Here is a 16633-nt window from a genome sequence, read left to right on the forward strand (position 1 = left end):
AGTTCTAAGGCCCCAAAATAGAGAAACAAATAGCACTTGTGGAATTTATCCTTTCATCTGGAGTTGATGCTTTTCCATGCTTTGAGGTTGAGAGTGAAACTCATGATGGTGGATGAGGAGTGACTTCTCATAGTAGTCACTGTTCCCACTTGGGAAGAAAGGGCACCAAGATGAATGAGCTGCCAGAGATGTGAGCCCAAAAAAACAAATGCAGCTCACATGGCCAGTATCCAGCTAAGAAGGTTACAATAATGCAGCTAAAAGTGCCCTCACATCCTGGCCATCAGCTGCAAAGAAGTCAGTAGTGATGAAAAGAAATTCGACTAAAAGTTAGATGACCTGGTTCCAGTTCCTGTTGAGTAGGGCTGTAACCCTGGCAAGTAACTCACCTGGGTACCTCAGTTCTTCAATCATATAAGGACGGGACTAGATCAGGTGGTTTTGAAAATGCCTTTTCCAATATATAATTTTGTCCTGTGATGACACAGGTATAATCCTTAAATCCAAAACATGTCTGTCTTCAAGACTGAGGTAAGACTATTCTAGGAAAATTAGCTTTACAGAGTAAATTGAGTGGAAAAAAAAAAAAATTGAGTAGCAATCATAAGAGGAAAGAGAAATAAGAAAATGGGTAACACAGATTAAATAAGTGAACAAAAACGAATGGAGGAAGGGCAATAATGCTACAATTTATGTTATGTGTGGAAATAGTTTCCAAGAAACATTCTATTGCCCCTTCAAGGAGTCAAAGTAGTGTTTGCACTGGCAATAATATCTCAGAATTTTATATTATTCTTTTTCAGTATATTTATGGGGCCCACCATGAATCTAAAATACTTGTTTTCAAAATTTCAAGTACCAACTAAGAATAAAGGGGAAGAATCTGATTAATTTTAACTGAAGAATTCTGAAAGAGAAGCAAAAGCAGTATGTTTGGCAATAATCTGTAGCAGACAGCATGCTGGGCGAGTCACCAAGAATACAAGGCCGACAAGCAGATCTGCTCATTAAGGCATCCAGGAACCAAACATAAAAGAAAGGACAAAGAGACGTTTCTTTACTACCATGTGTGTGTCTTCTTGGATGCTGAGTTGCTTTCAGTACTTACCACTGGCTACAAACTCTAATGTGGTTAAATTATTGTGGATGCTGTGGTTAAGTAATTGCTGTGGTCTTGGGAGCTAGTTAGTTTTTTTTTTTTTTTATTAGCTCTGGTTTTTTGGATGATTTCCTACTTCAGGTAATTGACATTACTTTGGAATTGTACTATGTGACTACTGCTTGGTGTAAGAAGGCCCAGAGTGACTTTCTGTCCCCAAAAGAAAGTTTCCTTTTTCCCTTCACTACTATTTGATTATATATTTATAGACTACATATTACTATAATACCCAGGAATTTCTCCTAACTGGAATTAGAATGAATAGCAGGCTAGAGCCCTAACGTACACTCTAGTCAGCTAACTTGGCGCTAGACAACACACGCAAACACAGACATCATACTGTTTATGTCATTCTTACCCAATATTTGTTGAGACTCATTTACTCCCTGTCCCCCAAAAAAAAAAAAAGGTGCAAAAGTTTGGCCGCAATTAGTCATTTAAAGCAATCGGACAGTCGTAAACACATGCAGGTTATTCTTACTTGTCAATTTTTAATAACTCTACTCTTCACAACTCTATGATTTTACTTATTTATTTATCTGAATTCAGTTAACAATGGCTTTGAGAAAGTAAAAATATAAGTAAATTGAAATATCAAGTATCTAAGACAGTTTTTCTAGCTTGTTTCTTATAGCTTACTTTCTCAAAATCCTTTTCCCCACCCTCCTTACTATAGTGTATATTTATATATAATTTTTACTCCATTAAAGTATAAATATCTGAAGATACAGAAAAATCAAGATTATAAAATTTATGATCTAAAATAATACCAATGTGAAAAATACAGAGATACATACATTTTTGTTTAAAATAAAAGGCAAGATGGAGTAATATCTCAAAAATTAAATATTTAAATCATCTACGGGTATTAATCACTCAATCAAGAAATATTTACTAAGTACCTACTTTGTGCTAGCCACTGTTTTAAGTATTTAGGATACATCAGTAAACAAAACAGACAAAAAAATAAGTGGGGCTTACATTACTGTGGAAAAACACAGTAAAAATGTACATAATAAATGACTAAATAAATTATATATATTAAAAAGATGATGGGAAAAAAGAAAAAGCAGAATGGAATCAGGTGTTAGGAAACATGTGCAGGGGAAGGGAGGCAGTGTGAAATATTAAAACGAGTATTTATTCATTTTTGATGAGTGAAAAGAAATTGCTTTTAAGAACTGAGAGAGAAGAAATAAATTAGAAAATTTTCTTAAACCAAAATTTTCTAAACCCAAAGAAAGCTCACCTAGAACTATCAGAGCACAAGGCACAGAAGTGTGCATCTGAGGAAGTTTACAAAAAATTGTAAAATGGCCATATTAATTCCTTCTAACAGTTTGTTACCAGAATAAAGTTCTTGCCTCTCACTGGTCAAGAATGAACAGGTAAGACATGGAGAATTTTCTATATGAGCAAAACTTTATTGAAGAGTCTTGTAAGCGGAGACAAAGAGGGCCTAGAGCAATGCTTACCCCTGTCTCACAGAACAAAAACTACCCTGGGTTTTTAAAAGTTCTTGGGCAGTTAAAGATTCATGTTTATTCACAGGCATAGGTGGGGTTTTCTAGCAAGTGGCCCGTTTTAGGCGGGGATAGGTTAACTAAGGTGCGTGCGCCACAGCTTCTAAGATGGCTTCTGTCCCAGAAGCCTCTGGGATTTGTAGCAGGACTTATTGTGGGGTGTCATGCCTGCACAGTCTCTCACTCCCCGAGTTCGATTCCTGGCTGCTGCTGTTGCCCCTCACTGCCCCTGGTGGAAGGTCACATAGCGGTCACAGGTGGATTTTCTGCACATGTCCCTGGGGCTGGTTTTCTCCAGCTGTTTCTGAAAGACAACTTTAAAGAAGCTTGCGGGCTATTTTCTGATACCCTTTTTTGCCCCATTGTTCAGCAGAATGGCTTTGTTTCTGTGCCCTGCCCATTTCCTGTTACTTTTTGCAGATGTGGGGGGCCCTCTGTGGCCTGTCTTAAGTTCATAAGGCAATTTTGCTAATATTTCCTATATTCCTAAAAAGCATACATCCCCATCTTCCAGTTAAAATGGATAGCAGCGAAGACCAAATGATCGTAAGTGTCCCTGTTTGAGGAATAGGAAAGATACAAATGAAAAGTAGAGCAATCACTGAAAGTCAGTTCAGAAGGGAACCAAAGAATTTAGTCCATTTGTCTGGTTTTAAAAAGAAGGAAAATAAAGGCCAAAGAGGTTAAATAACCACCTCAAGGTCACAAATCCAGTTAGATTTAAAAGGCAAATCCTAGGCCTTCTAATTTATTCAGAACTTTTCTACCATACGTGCTAAATGTGCAAAAACTAACAAATCAAGCGAACTAACCTTAAATGATCATTTAGCGAAGATTAAGATTGATCAAACAATATAAAGGAAGTCTGGTTCAAGAACTTTGTAGAACTAATTAATTTTTCAAAAGATTTTTAGGGAGATAGGTAGTAACATCAAGAAAGTTATTTTAGTCCTTTAGGCTCCCAAAACATTTAATTACATAAAGTCCTAATCACTATCTTATTTTTGCTAAAGCTTAACAGTCAAAGATTTAACTTCTAGAACACTGGAATAAGGCACACTACAATTATAACAACAGCTTATACTCATATAGGACTCTTCTCACTATTTCAAGCAAACTGTGAATATGCAAAAAGGATACAATATCACCCACATTTTACAGACTTTCGATCAGAGATTAAAGAAGGTTAAGGGATTTGACTATGGCATTAGCAATACTAAGTGTCAGAATTACATGCTTTGAGATAGACATGTAGAGAATTTTGCAGTATATAACCTTTAGAAAATTACCCACATAAAATAGATATAAACAGAGCATATGGTAGTAGTTCTGCCCAAATTAGTGTTGTCCTGAAAAAAAAGGATAGTGTGATTCAGCGAGTTTGGGAACGCCTAATATTTTAATCTTCTCTAGGTTTGTAACAAATGTTACTGTATTAAAGGCTCTGAAGGGTCTGCAGAAAACAACAAAAAACCCTTTTGTTTTCGGTGTACTAACTGTGCATATAATCGTTTTTCTAAGGCCCCCATAGTTGTATAGCATTGAAAATCAATCTTTGAAACAATGACTTAAGCCAAGAGAGGTCCAAAATGACTTAAGGACTTAAGTGACGGGATTCCAAATCAACTGCAGTCCAAGGCATTAGAACTTCAGAGTCAAATTCTTCAGTTTTAAACAATGAGATGATGATGGTGGTGATAGTAACAAACACTTGAGTTCTTTAAAATTTATTTATTCATTCAACAAATATTTGTTGAAAGTCCACAGATCACGAACTAGCTGAAAATTTAAAAAATTCTCACAAACTATGGAAATGACTGATTTTCTATAGCCATGGTAGTAACAACTAGCCAGTTTCAAATGAGTACCTTCCTTTCTACAGGTGATGTCAACTTCCAGAAGAACTCCAATCCCTGAACTCCATGCTTCTCAAAAACCAGTAAGATCAGGAAACCTTCCTTGCTGAGAAACTATATGTGGCCAGCATACCTCTCCCTTTTTATGTTGTTGCTGTCTGCTGCCATCAAGTCAGCTCCTGGCTCACGGTGATCCCACGCACAAGAGGATTAGATCATCGTGATCCATATGGTTTTCACTGGTTGATTTTTGAAAGTAGTTCACTGAGCCTTTCTTCCCAGTCTTGGGAAGCTCTGCTGAAACTTGTTCAGCATCATAGCAACTCACAAGCCTCCAAAGACAGGTGGTAGCTACGCTTAAGGTGCAATGGCTAGGAATCAAACCCAGATCTTCTGCATGGAAGGTAAGAATTCTATCAGTGAACCACCACTGCCGCCTCGGATATTCAGATATTAAGTGATAGCCTCATTATACTTTGACACAGTATATGAGAAGGTCTGATCTTACAAATCTGTCAGTCTAAACTCTCTTCTATTCTCCCTTTTAACTTATTTTCAAAGACTTCAAACCTATAGAAAAATTGAATGAACAATACAATGTTGTTAGGTGCCCTTGAGTCAGTTTCTATGCATAGCAACCTCATGTACAACAGAACAAAACACTGCCCAGGCCTGCACTATCCTCACAATCATTGCTATTTCTGAGCCCACTGTGTCAATCCATCTCGTCAAGGGTAGTCTTCTTTTTCGCTGACCCTCAAACTTACCCAGCATGATGTCCTTCTCTTGATAACATGTCTCTCCTGATAACATGTCCAAAGTATGTGAGATGAAGTCTCGCCATCCTCACTTTCAATGAGCACTCTGGCTGTACTTCTTCCCAGACAGATTTGTTCGTTCTTCCGGAAGTCCATGGTATATTCAACATTCATCACCAACACCAAGATTCACAGGCATCATCAGTTCTTCTTTGGTCTTCCTTTTTCATTGTCCAGCTTTTGCACGCGTATGAGGCTACCAAAAATACCACGGCTTGGGTCAGATGCACCTTAGTCCTCAAAGTGACAATATGATGAAAACCTATATACCCTTCACTTAGAATCGCCAGTCATTAACACTTTGGCACATCTGCTATACCTCTCAATACATATCCATATGTTTGTACCTTTATCTATATCTATTTTTCTTTGAACAGTAAACATCTAAGCGCTTTACATGTGTGTGGCATATTTGCATGTATTATGCCATTTAAACCACTTAGTGACTCACTATCACTATATCTATCCTTCCTCTTCTTGGAGAGGTCTTCCTTATAGTAAGTTAAATTTTAGATTTTTTTAAACTGCCACACACTGGGCTTAGTTTTACCCTCTGGAACAAGGAGGAAATATCAAATCTTTCTTTTACATGACAAGTCTTCAATAATACAAAGAAATCTTGCTTTAAATTTTTATTTTATTCTTTTTTGTTAAATAGCATCTTGTTACAATAGCTTTATCAAGATATCATTCACATACCATAAATTCACTTGTTTAAAGGGTACAATTCAATGATCTTTAGTAAACATACAGAGTTGTACAACCATCACCACAATCCAATTTTAGAACATTTCCATCATTCCAAAAACATGCCTGCCCATTTACAGCTAACTTTAGTCCCAGCCCCAAATAACCAAGCCCCTCTGGTCTTCTTCAGGTTAAAGAAGCCTCATTTCTCATCATAGGTCTTAATTTAAATGGCAAGTCTTTGGACAGACCTTCCCCAGCTACCATCACTTTGAATCCCCACTTGAATCAGAGTGGTCCTGCATTTATTTGGTTTATATATTGAGGTCCTGTGAAAGATTTTTTTTGGAGAAAAAGGCTGCAAACCTTTTAAATAAACAAAAGGAATGAAAACCTCCAGTCTAAGTGTTGAAAAAGGCATAAATTAAGAATAAAGCCTTGTAGCAAAGAGGTATCCCAGAAGACAACAGATCCATTTATCAATAATTTGGGGAGATTAGATTTGAATCAGCTTTCAAGTAGCTTTTGTCTGCACTACAATTCTCCATCTCATCCAGAGAAACATTTAGAAAGCTGATGATAAATGTCTTGCTGAAATTTTGTACACTACTGCCATGGCATTACCATATCAGAAAGGGAAATTTTACTCTTACATAAACTGTAAACTCATGCAAATTCCTACTAATTGCAAATCCTACGTCTGGATTGTGGTAACTGTTGTACAACTCTGTGTTCATCTTTCCTAAACACATGAGTATAAATGTTTCATGTGGCATTGTATAAGACTGCTATCAAGTTCACCATGGTACCTTCCCTTATCATTTTTAAAAATGGAGCCAACTTGTGCTAAAATTATAACTTAATTACAATCCTTTAAATAGTATTCTAGAAAATTCACCTGGCAATAATTAAATCACTGCTGTATATAACCTCTCTCCTAACAAATCTGAATTCCTGGAATATAATTTGCCACCAAAAACAATGGTTTTAGTCTCATCTACTAGAATACTGACTAAATAAACGTGTCAATTAAAAAATACGGAAAAGGATGCAAAATTGCTGCCTTACCCATTAAGCAACTCAAAAATTAATTGTGCAAACATTCATGACTGCCAACAGGAAAATGTTTACTATATTCCAGCTGTGCCACATAACACATTCCATTTGTACCTTCACAAAGGTATCAGCTTCAATCAGGAAGTGTACAAGGTGACTGCCTTTCTAGAATATATAAACTGGATACTGATCGGTCACATTTGTTTTGAAAAAATTGAGAAAAAGTTTAATCACAAAGCCTCAACAATGTTTCTCAACTCAAACTGGAATATAGCACATTCATCAGATATGAATTTTCAGTGTGTCCTCCAGCACACAGATAAGAAAATGATAACTGAGAAAGATGTCTGAGAATAAACACACAGGACATATTAAATGATCTTTTGTTTTTACTTTAAATTACAGACTACAACTTTAAAAATTTGATGTATACAATAAGAACTTTTTATAGATGTTTATAAACAGTATATTGAAACTCACATGCTAAACTTTAAATTACACATATATTGCTAAGAAAGTTTATTCTGCACTTCTAGAAACTTACAATGAATAACATTGAGTCTTCTAAATGTATTAAAATATTATTAAAAACATGTAGCTATGTATACTTAGCAAGCACCAGCCTACATAGGATGAAGTGTCTATAGGCACTAACTCGCTTTGAGGTAGCAAATACAAATATTGGTAATAATTAATATCAATAAAAGAGATAATAGTAGTTAAAACTTAAGCTTGGAACCATCACAGAATCCTACAACCATCAAACTCCTTTGCTTATTACATAAAGGTCTGCAAAATCTCACTTCTTAGCCCTTGCCTCTGCCTAGAAGAGGCTTCGCTGTACCCCCACAAATTACCACCACCTTTCATCACCTGTTTAATGCCATCATGTCTTGATCAAATGTGCTCCCCTTCCACGAAATCTTCCCTGGCCCCACCCTAAGATGAGCTAATTATACTCTCAGAAATGTGAACTTGCATAGCCACAACATAAAATTTCTACATTAGTACTAATAATGAGAATAACAGAATTCTAACCCTCACCAGTCTGGCTCCAAACTCTGAAAGTCAAACCCCTGACTGCCCTATAATATTGTCTTTCATAAAAACTGAAGAGAACTCAAATGTAATTTATTTCAACTTCCATCATAATAAAAATAAAAACATTAAAAAGACCGTAAAATATATATATCCAATAAGCGTAGCTGCAGTAGGGTACTGGATGGCACTTAGATGAAATTACAAATGACTTTCGACCATTAATGTGGTGCAGGCAGAAATGCAAACCAATGTATTAAAGGCTAAGGCAGCTGAGTTTAAGAGATCAAGAATTGGAACGTCAAATGCTTTTTACATCAAGTCAGAAAATCAAATCTACTAAAAGGGTGAAGAGATCTTCCAGGTCAAATGCACATAAATGACCTCCTCTCTCTCTATTCACTCAAACAGTTGAGTTTTCTACATGAAATTAATTGTAAATATGAAAACTATGTATCTGGGAGAATCCTTTGTGCCTTTATAAATCACATGCAAATACCTGGGGTTCTGGGAAAAGTTGAGAAATTATTGTATTAAACAACCTAAAAATTCCCAAGGCTAAAGCTTGGTAAAAATGTATGGTTAATCTCATCATACTAGATGTGTTACAATACAGAATATCATACATAGATTCAAATTGATACTTTGAAACAGGTTGATTAACAAGGTATATAATTATATTAAGAGTGAAACTGTCCTGGCAGCTTAAAGATACCAATATCACTCATACATTATAAACAGAGGGTTTGGTAAACAGAGAAAAACCTAAGCCCAGGGTCTTCTCCAATTGACTCCAAGAACCCAGGATTTCTGATTTCCATAGCCTCAAGGTCTGACAGGTGAAAGAGCTAGAACATTTTTTACTGTTAACAAATTTCTTATTTTCCAGATGCAGGGAGTTCCCTCTCTTCCCTCATGCTTGAAAATTTTCAAAAAAATTATGAAATTATGTTTAACTGATTGTCAAAATACAACTTTCATGGCTGGATGATTTGAATGAATATTTAAATTTCAAATTAAAACATTTATATTGTACTATTCAATTCTTCATCAAGTTCAGACAGCTTATTTCTACTTACAGATGTATTATTATTATTTTTTTTACTCAATTCTTCATCAAGTTCAGACAGCTTATTTCTACTTACAGATGTATTATTAAAAGCTCTAAGTGAATAAAAAAAAATTAAATGAAAGAAGAAAATAAACAGAGTGCCATAATGAAAAATATTTTCTGTATACATGAGCTTTAACTTTAGAAAATAGAATGCAAAATTAATTTGTTTACTCAACTATATTTCCACATAGGCGTCAACTTTATTATGCTGTTAAAATACAATAAACAACCTACAATAATCTCTTCCGGACATTGGGGGGTGGGGAATTGGGAGGATTCGTGAGGAGGGTAGAAAAATAACAAGGTTGTCTGTAGCACTTTTGGTACATGTTGTACGAATAACAGGTATTTTTTTTTACCTCAAAATTCTTTAAATAACACATACTCAAAGCCACACACTTTCGTAGAAGGAAGGTTTTCTTTAAGAAAATTTAAGAACAATTTGACAGCATCTTTAGAATAAGAACAAAGATTTTTACAAACACTGATGTTAAAAATATCTCCTTTTCATTTATTTGCTAAGAAAACAAAACAGTGGAAGTAGAAAGGTTAATAAATACACCATCAATAATTTTATTTTGGTAACTGACTTTATCCTAATGTCTTGCTAACGAAGTAAAGCCTTAGTGCTAAATCGGCACATAATTAAAGTCATCAGAGATAGAAAGATTACTTTCATATCCCTCAAAGTTTTGTTTTTGTTTTAATTCTGTAAAAAGGAAACAAATTGAGAGTAATGTTGAAGAGAATTCACGGCCGAAGGAGATATTTCCAAATTAAATCAAGAGGGACACTCTATGTGCATTTTCTAACTTTCAATCATATTTAATACTATGCTTTCAGATCCAATTAAGAATAACATTCATCTGAAGATTGCTGAATTCCTTACTTTTGGATTGTACACTTTAATGTGAAAGGTGGAAATGTGGGGGTCTACATGTTCTATTTTTCAGCTTTATCATTAACATATTTGATGACTGGCGATAAATTTCTTAACATCAGCAAAATATTCTAGGTATCTCATTAGTTAATAGAGATTAGACCCAAAAATTGGCATGTTTAAGTGTAGTACTAAATAAATTTAACCCTATTTTATTTACTGGGTTCCCGATTAAAAAAATGTCCAACACAAGCATAAATATCCTATATTTTTATGCAAGACCGCATGCTTTTTACATTTATTTGCCAACTGCGCCCTCCCCCTATGAGGTATTTTCATAAGTGTCATTATGTCAGTTTTTTACATGTTGCTGTAAAAAAAATTAGCATAGTATACTTATAAAACTACCTCTAGGGAGGAGGGCAGGGTTGGCAAACAAATGCAGAAGGCTTACCTTGTTCATGTAAAAATACTGTACATCTTAATTTAAATATAAATTCAATTCAGTTTAACAATATTCACTGAGCATGAATTAGAACGAGAACCCTCACCTAAAGGCTGAAGACTTCAAACATGAATAGTATCAAGTCCTTGTGAACTTGAAAAATAGTATAGCACATTTGGTAAAATGAGCATACAAATAAATGAGTACAATTCTCCCTTGCAGTCAATCTAGCACAAAGTTTTACTGATTATCTACTTTTTTTTTTCTTTGTCTTTTTAGTGTGTGAGGTAATGTAAGAGATTGGGGGGGGGGGGTGCGAAACTATTGCTATAATCCAGGCATCAGCAAACATTTTCCGTAAAGGGTCAGAGAGTATATTTTTCACTTTTGCAAGCCATAGGGTCCCCGCCTCAACTACTCAGCTCTGCCATTGTATTACCAAAGCAGCAATCAACAACTTGTAAATGAATGGATGAGCAGGGGTGTTTTCCAGAAAAGCTTTATCAAGAGCCATTGAAATTTGAATTTCATGTAATTGTGATGTGTCACAGAATATTTTTCTTTTTTTTCCAGCCATCTAAAAATATAAAAACCATGTGAAGCTCATGGGCTATTCAAAAAACAGGCAACTGACCAGATTTGGCCCTTGGGCAGTGGCATCACTAGGGGGTGCAGACCACACCGGGTGACTCTGAAAAAGGGGGTGACACCAAAATGACTGTCTATAAAAATATCCCTGTAGTTAGTGATACTAACAAAAACATTTTCGTAAGCCCAGATTACATGTATCAATATACCTACAAGGCTAAAACTCTGTGCTCATTTACTTTTTGAGCCTTCTAATGCACTCCAGTCCAAGCTGTCGTTACTACCCAATTACAATGACACTTCCAGTCACGTGGTTTCATCTGCACATGCTACAAGCACTCGTTTTTTGTTACTGCCAGTGTTTTTGCATTTGATGATTTTGTCAAATTTTCTGGTGTTTTAGCTACAATATTGTGTAATTGCCATTTGTGAACCTATATTGGAAACCCTGGGGGCATAGTGGTTAAGTGCTACAGCTGCTCACCAAGAAGTCAGCAGTTTGAATCTGCCAGGTGCTCCTTGGAAACTCTATGGAGCAGTTCTACTCTGTCCTATAGGGTCGCTATGAGTCAGAATCGACTCGACGGCAGTGGGTTTGGTTTTGGATCAATAACTTTTTTGAAAATGAAGTGGTAATTAAAGGAAAAGGAATGATATACAGGAATTACAATTTATGAGTAACATTAGTAAAAAAAAAACATTACTAAGGCTTCTGTATGGTCTGTTACGGGAATAGGTCAGAGGGGAGGAAATGACACCATGAGTTACTGCACTGGGTGACACCAATCCTAGTGATGCCACTGCTCTTGAGCCATGGTTTGCCAGTCCCTAGTATAATCAAACATCAGTATCAAATAATACATGAATTAAGAATGACTCTAGTAGGTACATAAGGAGCCCTGGCGGCACAGTGGTTAAGCACACGGCTGCTAACTGAAAGGTTGAATATTTAATTAGGTTGCCGCCATTAATGGGACCTGGTATTCTCAATGTCCATATGGTGTCTGCTCACTTGGGCTCATGTGCAACTAAGTAATCCAAGTAATGACGACAAAGACTAACTTCGTTCCAAAAGGAGGGAATATAAGCAACCTGAAAATTCTTTTAGATCCATGCCAATTTTTTTCTTTTTCATGATGAAGCCTCACATTAAAGAGGGGAGAAACCGTATTTTTCCTAGAGCAAACAAAAGCATACCCACCCCACTTAGGAGGTCCTTCTTATCCTAGTCATGCTTTTACATTTTCATTAAGTGGTCTCTTAATGGCTTAAATGCTAGTAAGGCCTCATCTCATCAGGGAAAAAAAAAGAAATTGGGGCATTGTCTTGGGTTAAGGTCACCCAGTAAGAAATAAAGTCAGTCAGTGTCTTCGCTATCTAGTGCTGCTATAACAGAAATACCACAAGGGGGTGACTTTAAAAGAAGTTTATTGACTCACAGTTTAGGAGGCTATAAGTCCGAATACAGGGCGCCAGATCCAGGGGAAGGCTTTTTCTCTGTGTCAGCTCTAGGGGAAGGTCCTTGTCATCAATCTTCCCCTGGTCTAGGAGCTTCTCAGCACAGGACCCTGGGTCCAAAGGACATGCTCTGCTCCTGATGCTCTATTCTTGGTGGCATGAGGTCCCTCTCCTTTCTGCTTTATTCTTTTACATCTCAAAAGACACTGACTAAAGATACAACCTAATCCTGCGATTGAGTCCTGCCTCATTAACATAACTGCCTGGAATCCTGCCCCATTAACATCATAGAGGATAGGATTTACAGCACATAGGATAATCACATCAGATCACAAAATGGCAGACAACCACACAATACCGGGAATCACGGCCTTAGCCAACTGGACACATTCTGAGGGGGACGTAATTCAACCCATAACAGTCAACAACATCAAGGCTACCACAGGATTGTTAGAGTACCTTAGTTGTTGTTATTTTAAGAGTACACATCAATATTTAACTTTGATTAATACAATGTAGGATGGTTTAAGACTATTAAGAAGGACTAAAATCATGAGATATTTGTTACCTTCGTTCTGTATTTTTATAGCCCCTAAATCCATTGCCATCGAGTTGATTCCAATTCATAATGACCCTACAGGAAAGGAGAACTGCCCTGTAGGGTTTCCAATGCTGTAATCTTTACAGAAGCAGACTGTTACATCTTTCTCAGGTGGACTGGCTGGTGGGTTCAAACCACCAACGTTTTGGTTAGCAGACGAGCTCTTAACCACTATGCCACTAAGGCTCCTTTTATTCTGACAGCACATCTTGAAAATGTGAATTTACTAGAAATGTTAAATAAAACATATCCTTAATTTGAATTTCCTCACATTCTCTCACAAAAGGCAGATTGATCTAAGCCACATTTACCTGCAAAAAAACAAAGCTAGTTGCCTGTAAGTTGATTCTGTGTGTCAAAGTAGAACTGTGCTCCAGAGGGTTTTCAATAGCTAATTTTTTTTTAAGTAGATTGCCAGGCTTTTCCTCAGAGTGTCTCTGGGTAGACTTCACCTTTTGGTTAGTAACGAGCAGTTTAACCATTTGTACTACCCAGAAACTCCATTTTTAAAAAAAATCTAGCTGTTACAACTCCTTGTATTGTTTTTTCTTCACAGGCTTCTAATTTATACAAACATTTTATCTGGAATCTCTTCTAAACTTTTCCCCAAAGTACTATTTTCTATAATGTGTAGAATTAAAACAGGTGTAGAATCAAATCCAAGCCATTAAGCATAGTCCCAAAATTATAATGACCTATACGGCTCTAAGGAAACCCTGGTAGCGGTTAAGAGCTATGGCTGCTAACCAAAGGGTCAGCAGTTCAAATCCACCAGGCAGGCACTCCTTGGAAACTCTATGGGGCAGTTGTACTCTGTCCTATAGGGTCACTATGAGTCAGTATCGACTCGACGTCAACAGGTATATATATATATATATATATATATATATATATATATATATATATATATATATATATATATATATATATATACAGTTGTAAGATAAGAAAAACTGACTTGGACAAAAAATACCTAGAGTTGGAGAGATATATTAAAATACTTCTTTGGTAAAAAATAAATAAATAAATAAATAAGAAAAAAAAGACCTCTTTGGTAATAAATTAGTAAAGGTATAAAAAAAGCCATCGTATACTAAGTACAAATTTGGGGATACGGATTCCATTAGTTTTTAAAGCAGCACTTGAGATTTCTGCAGTTGATAAATTAAATTTATACCTGGCCTTAACAATATCACCTTAAGCGTAGGTAAGAGGAAACCCTGGCTTGGGCCCCAGTATCACAAACAGAACAACATCAACACTCCTCACTGACACAGTATGACCCAAAACATCCATTCTCATGACTAACACCATTTAGACCCCAGAGAAAAACCTCTCCACATTTCTCAAAACAAAAGCCAACTGCATCAGAATGCTACGAAGGTTTGTGGGTTGTGTCCCTACTGACATGCGAAATGCACAGTGCTTGGGGACTGGGGAGGATTAAGTGGTGGCAATGCTTAGCTTCTGAAATCCTCCTCTCAGGCATCATCAATGCAAAAGACTCTTGCATTACAGCGTACCATTTTCAAATAGTGACAAGTATCTGTTTTCTTGCTTCTCTTCCAGTTCTGATATGCAATTTCAGAGGTACTTGGTGGCACAGAGGCTATGCACTCAGCTGCTAACTCAAGGGTGGGCAGTTCAAACCCACCAGCTGCTCTGCGGGAGAAAGATATGGCAGTCAGCTTCCACAAAGATTACAAATCTGTAAAGATTATAGCCTTGGAAACCCTATGGGGCAGTTCTACTATTCCCTATAGAGTTGGAATTGACTTGAGAGCAATGGTTTGGTTTTTTGGTTTTTATAGTGCCATATGGTACTGAGCCTCCATTTATATTCCTGCACTGTGCCTGTTAATGCTTGGTGTGGGCTTAAGTAAAAACTGGATCAGACAGATTATGGCTCCAGTAAAATATCATTTCTATCAGAGTTCTTTTTTTGGTCATTGAAAAGAATGGTGTTGTGTTTGGAAACTTTTGGATTAAAAATACTGAAAACTACTGACCCTAAACTATTCCCCCAAAATGGATACCTTCCCTGTTTTTAAAGATTTCCCGTAAATGAAAGTCCAAAGCTGTATTACTGTTTATGTTAAAAGTTTCCATTTTCAGTTTATTTGTATTTCACCCATTTAAAAAAAAAATGTTTTGAAAAAGGAGATTCGCAGAGAATGTTGGCCACATTTTCAAAGGGATCCGAACATGATCTCTCAAAACATGAGTTTACAAGCTCCAGCACGTCTCCCAACTGAGATTTGTGCATTTTACTGTCACCTAGGTGCATAAATTTAAATTTGAAGGCTACTTATCAAGCACAGTAACTGAAAACTTGCACTAAACTCACAAGTGTGCAAAGAAGTAAATATCCATGGGGGGGGGCCTGATTTACAGGGTGGGCCATTGAAAACAGTTCCCATTTAATAATGCGGCTGTGTACTGGGCCTCTTTTAAATGGGCCACCCTGTATGAAGCTTAAGTCCAAGATAAAAAATGTCCTCCCTTGAGAATTTTTAAAAACCAAAAACACTGTAGGTTTAGTGGTTATTTTTAAGGTTTTAGATGGTTTCTTTGGACTCCTCTAGAACTGAAAAAAGGTGGATACACATTTAAAAAATGAAATGTTACAACCACACATCTGTAATGAGAACCAGTGCCAGTGGATATTTTTAAAGCAAATTAAAACGGTCAATTTTTTTTTTTTTTTAACTTAGGCAAACAGCTGCTATACACACAGTGCACAGTAACTACTTTTCAGCAAAAGTTCAGAAGGAATTTCCTAATGAAGATTTATAGGATGTTCTAGAATTGATAATTAAAAAAAAAAAAAAGGTTCCCTCAAAAAAGATCTGAATGACAGCAACAGAGATGTGAGGGTTAGGTGCATGGACTGTGCCTGCCCTCGAAGGGAGGGGCCTGGAATTAATAAAAGATTCACGGCAGTTACCACAAAGTGAAATGAAGATGAAACAGACATGGCGAAAGCTTTATTGTGTATTTTTTCTCTACTGATTTCAAAGTGTTTTGTAAGATTCCAAAATGATTTTTAATGTTTAAATACTTCCATAATTTAGTTTATTCTTTAAGAGAAGGGATAGGTTGAGAAGAAGGGAAAAGGCTTGCCTCAAAAAATTACATTGATAAGAGATTATGGACTCTGGAAATTCTGACTTCCATTATGTACCTGACTGAATAATGTCCAAAACCACTATTAACAACAATAAAAATAATAACTATGAATACTTTCATCACACTATGTGTGATGTCCTATTGTAGACAACTGACATAAATTAAATCATTTAATACCCACAACAGTGCTATGAGGTAGGTACTGTTATTATCTCCATTTGGATAATAAACTGAAGCACTAAGATCAAGATCAAAAACCCAAGAAAAATTTCATGCTGTGA

General features: G+C 36.2%; 1 protein-coding gene across 5 annotated transcripts in view; it reads right to left on the minus strand.

Annotated features, from left to right (window-relative positions):
• Positions 1 to 16633, minus strand: part of SUPT3H (SPT3 homolog, SAGA and STAGA complex component) — a 538271-nt gene that overhangs the window by 301066 nt on the left and 220572 nt on the right. Inside the window, exon 1 of one of the 5 annotated variants that reach the window (XM_049893446.1) lies at positions 5306 to 5552. The exons of the other annotated variants lie outside the window; for them this stretch is intronic. Within the exon in view, the coding sequence (XP_049749403.1) occupies positions 5306 to 5466 (161 nt within the window). The 5' untranslated portion in view covers positions 5467 to 5552. Of the gene's footprint in view, positions 1 to 5305; positions 5553 to 16633 lie in introns of those variants that run through there. 5 annotated transcript variants of the gene reach the window in all.

Source organism: Elephas maximus, chromosome 1 (genome assembly GCF_024166365.1).
Source record: "Elephas maximus indicus isolate mEleMax1 chromosome 1, mEleMax1 primary haplotype, whole genome shotgun sequence".
Lineage (NCBI taxonomy): Eukaryota > Metazoa > Chordata > Mammalia > Proboscidea > Elephantidae > Elephas > Elephas maximus.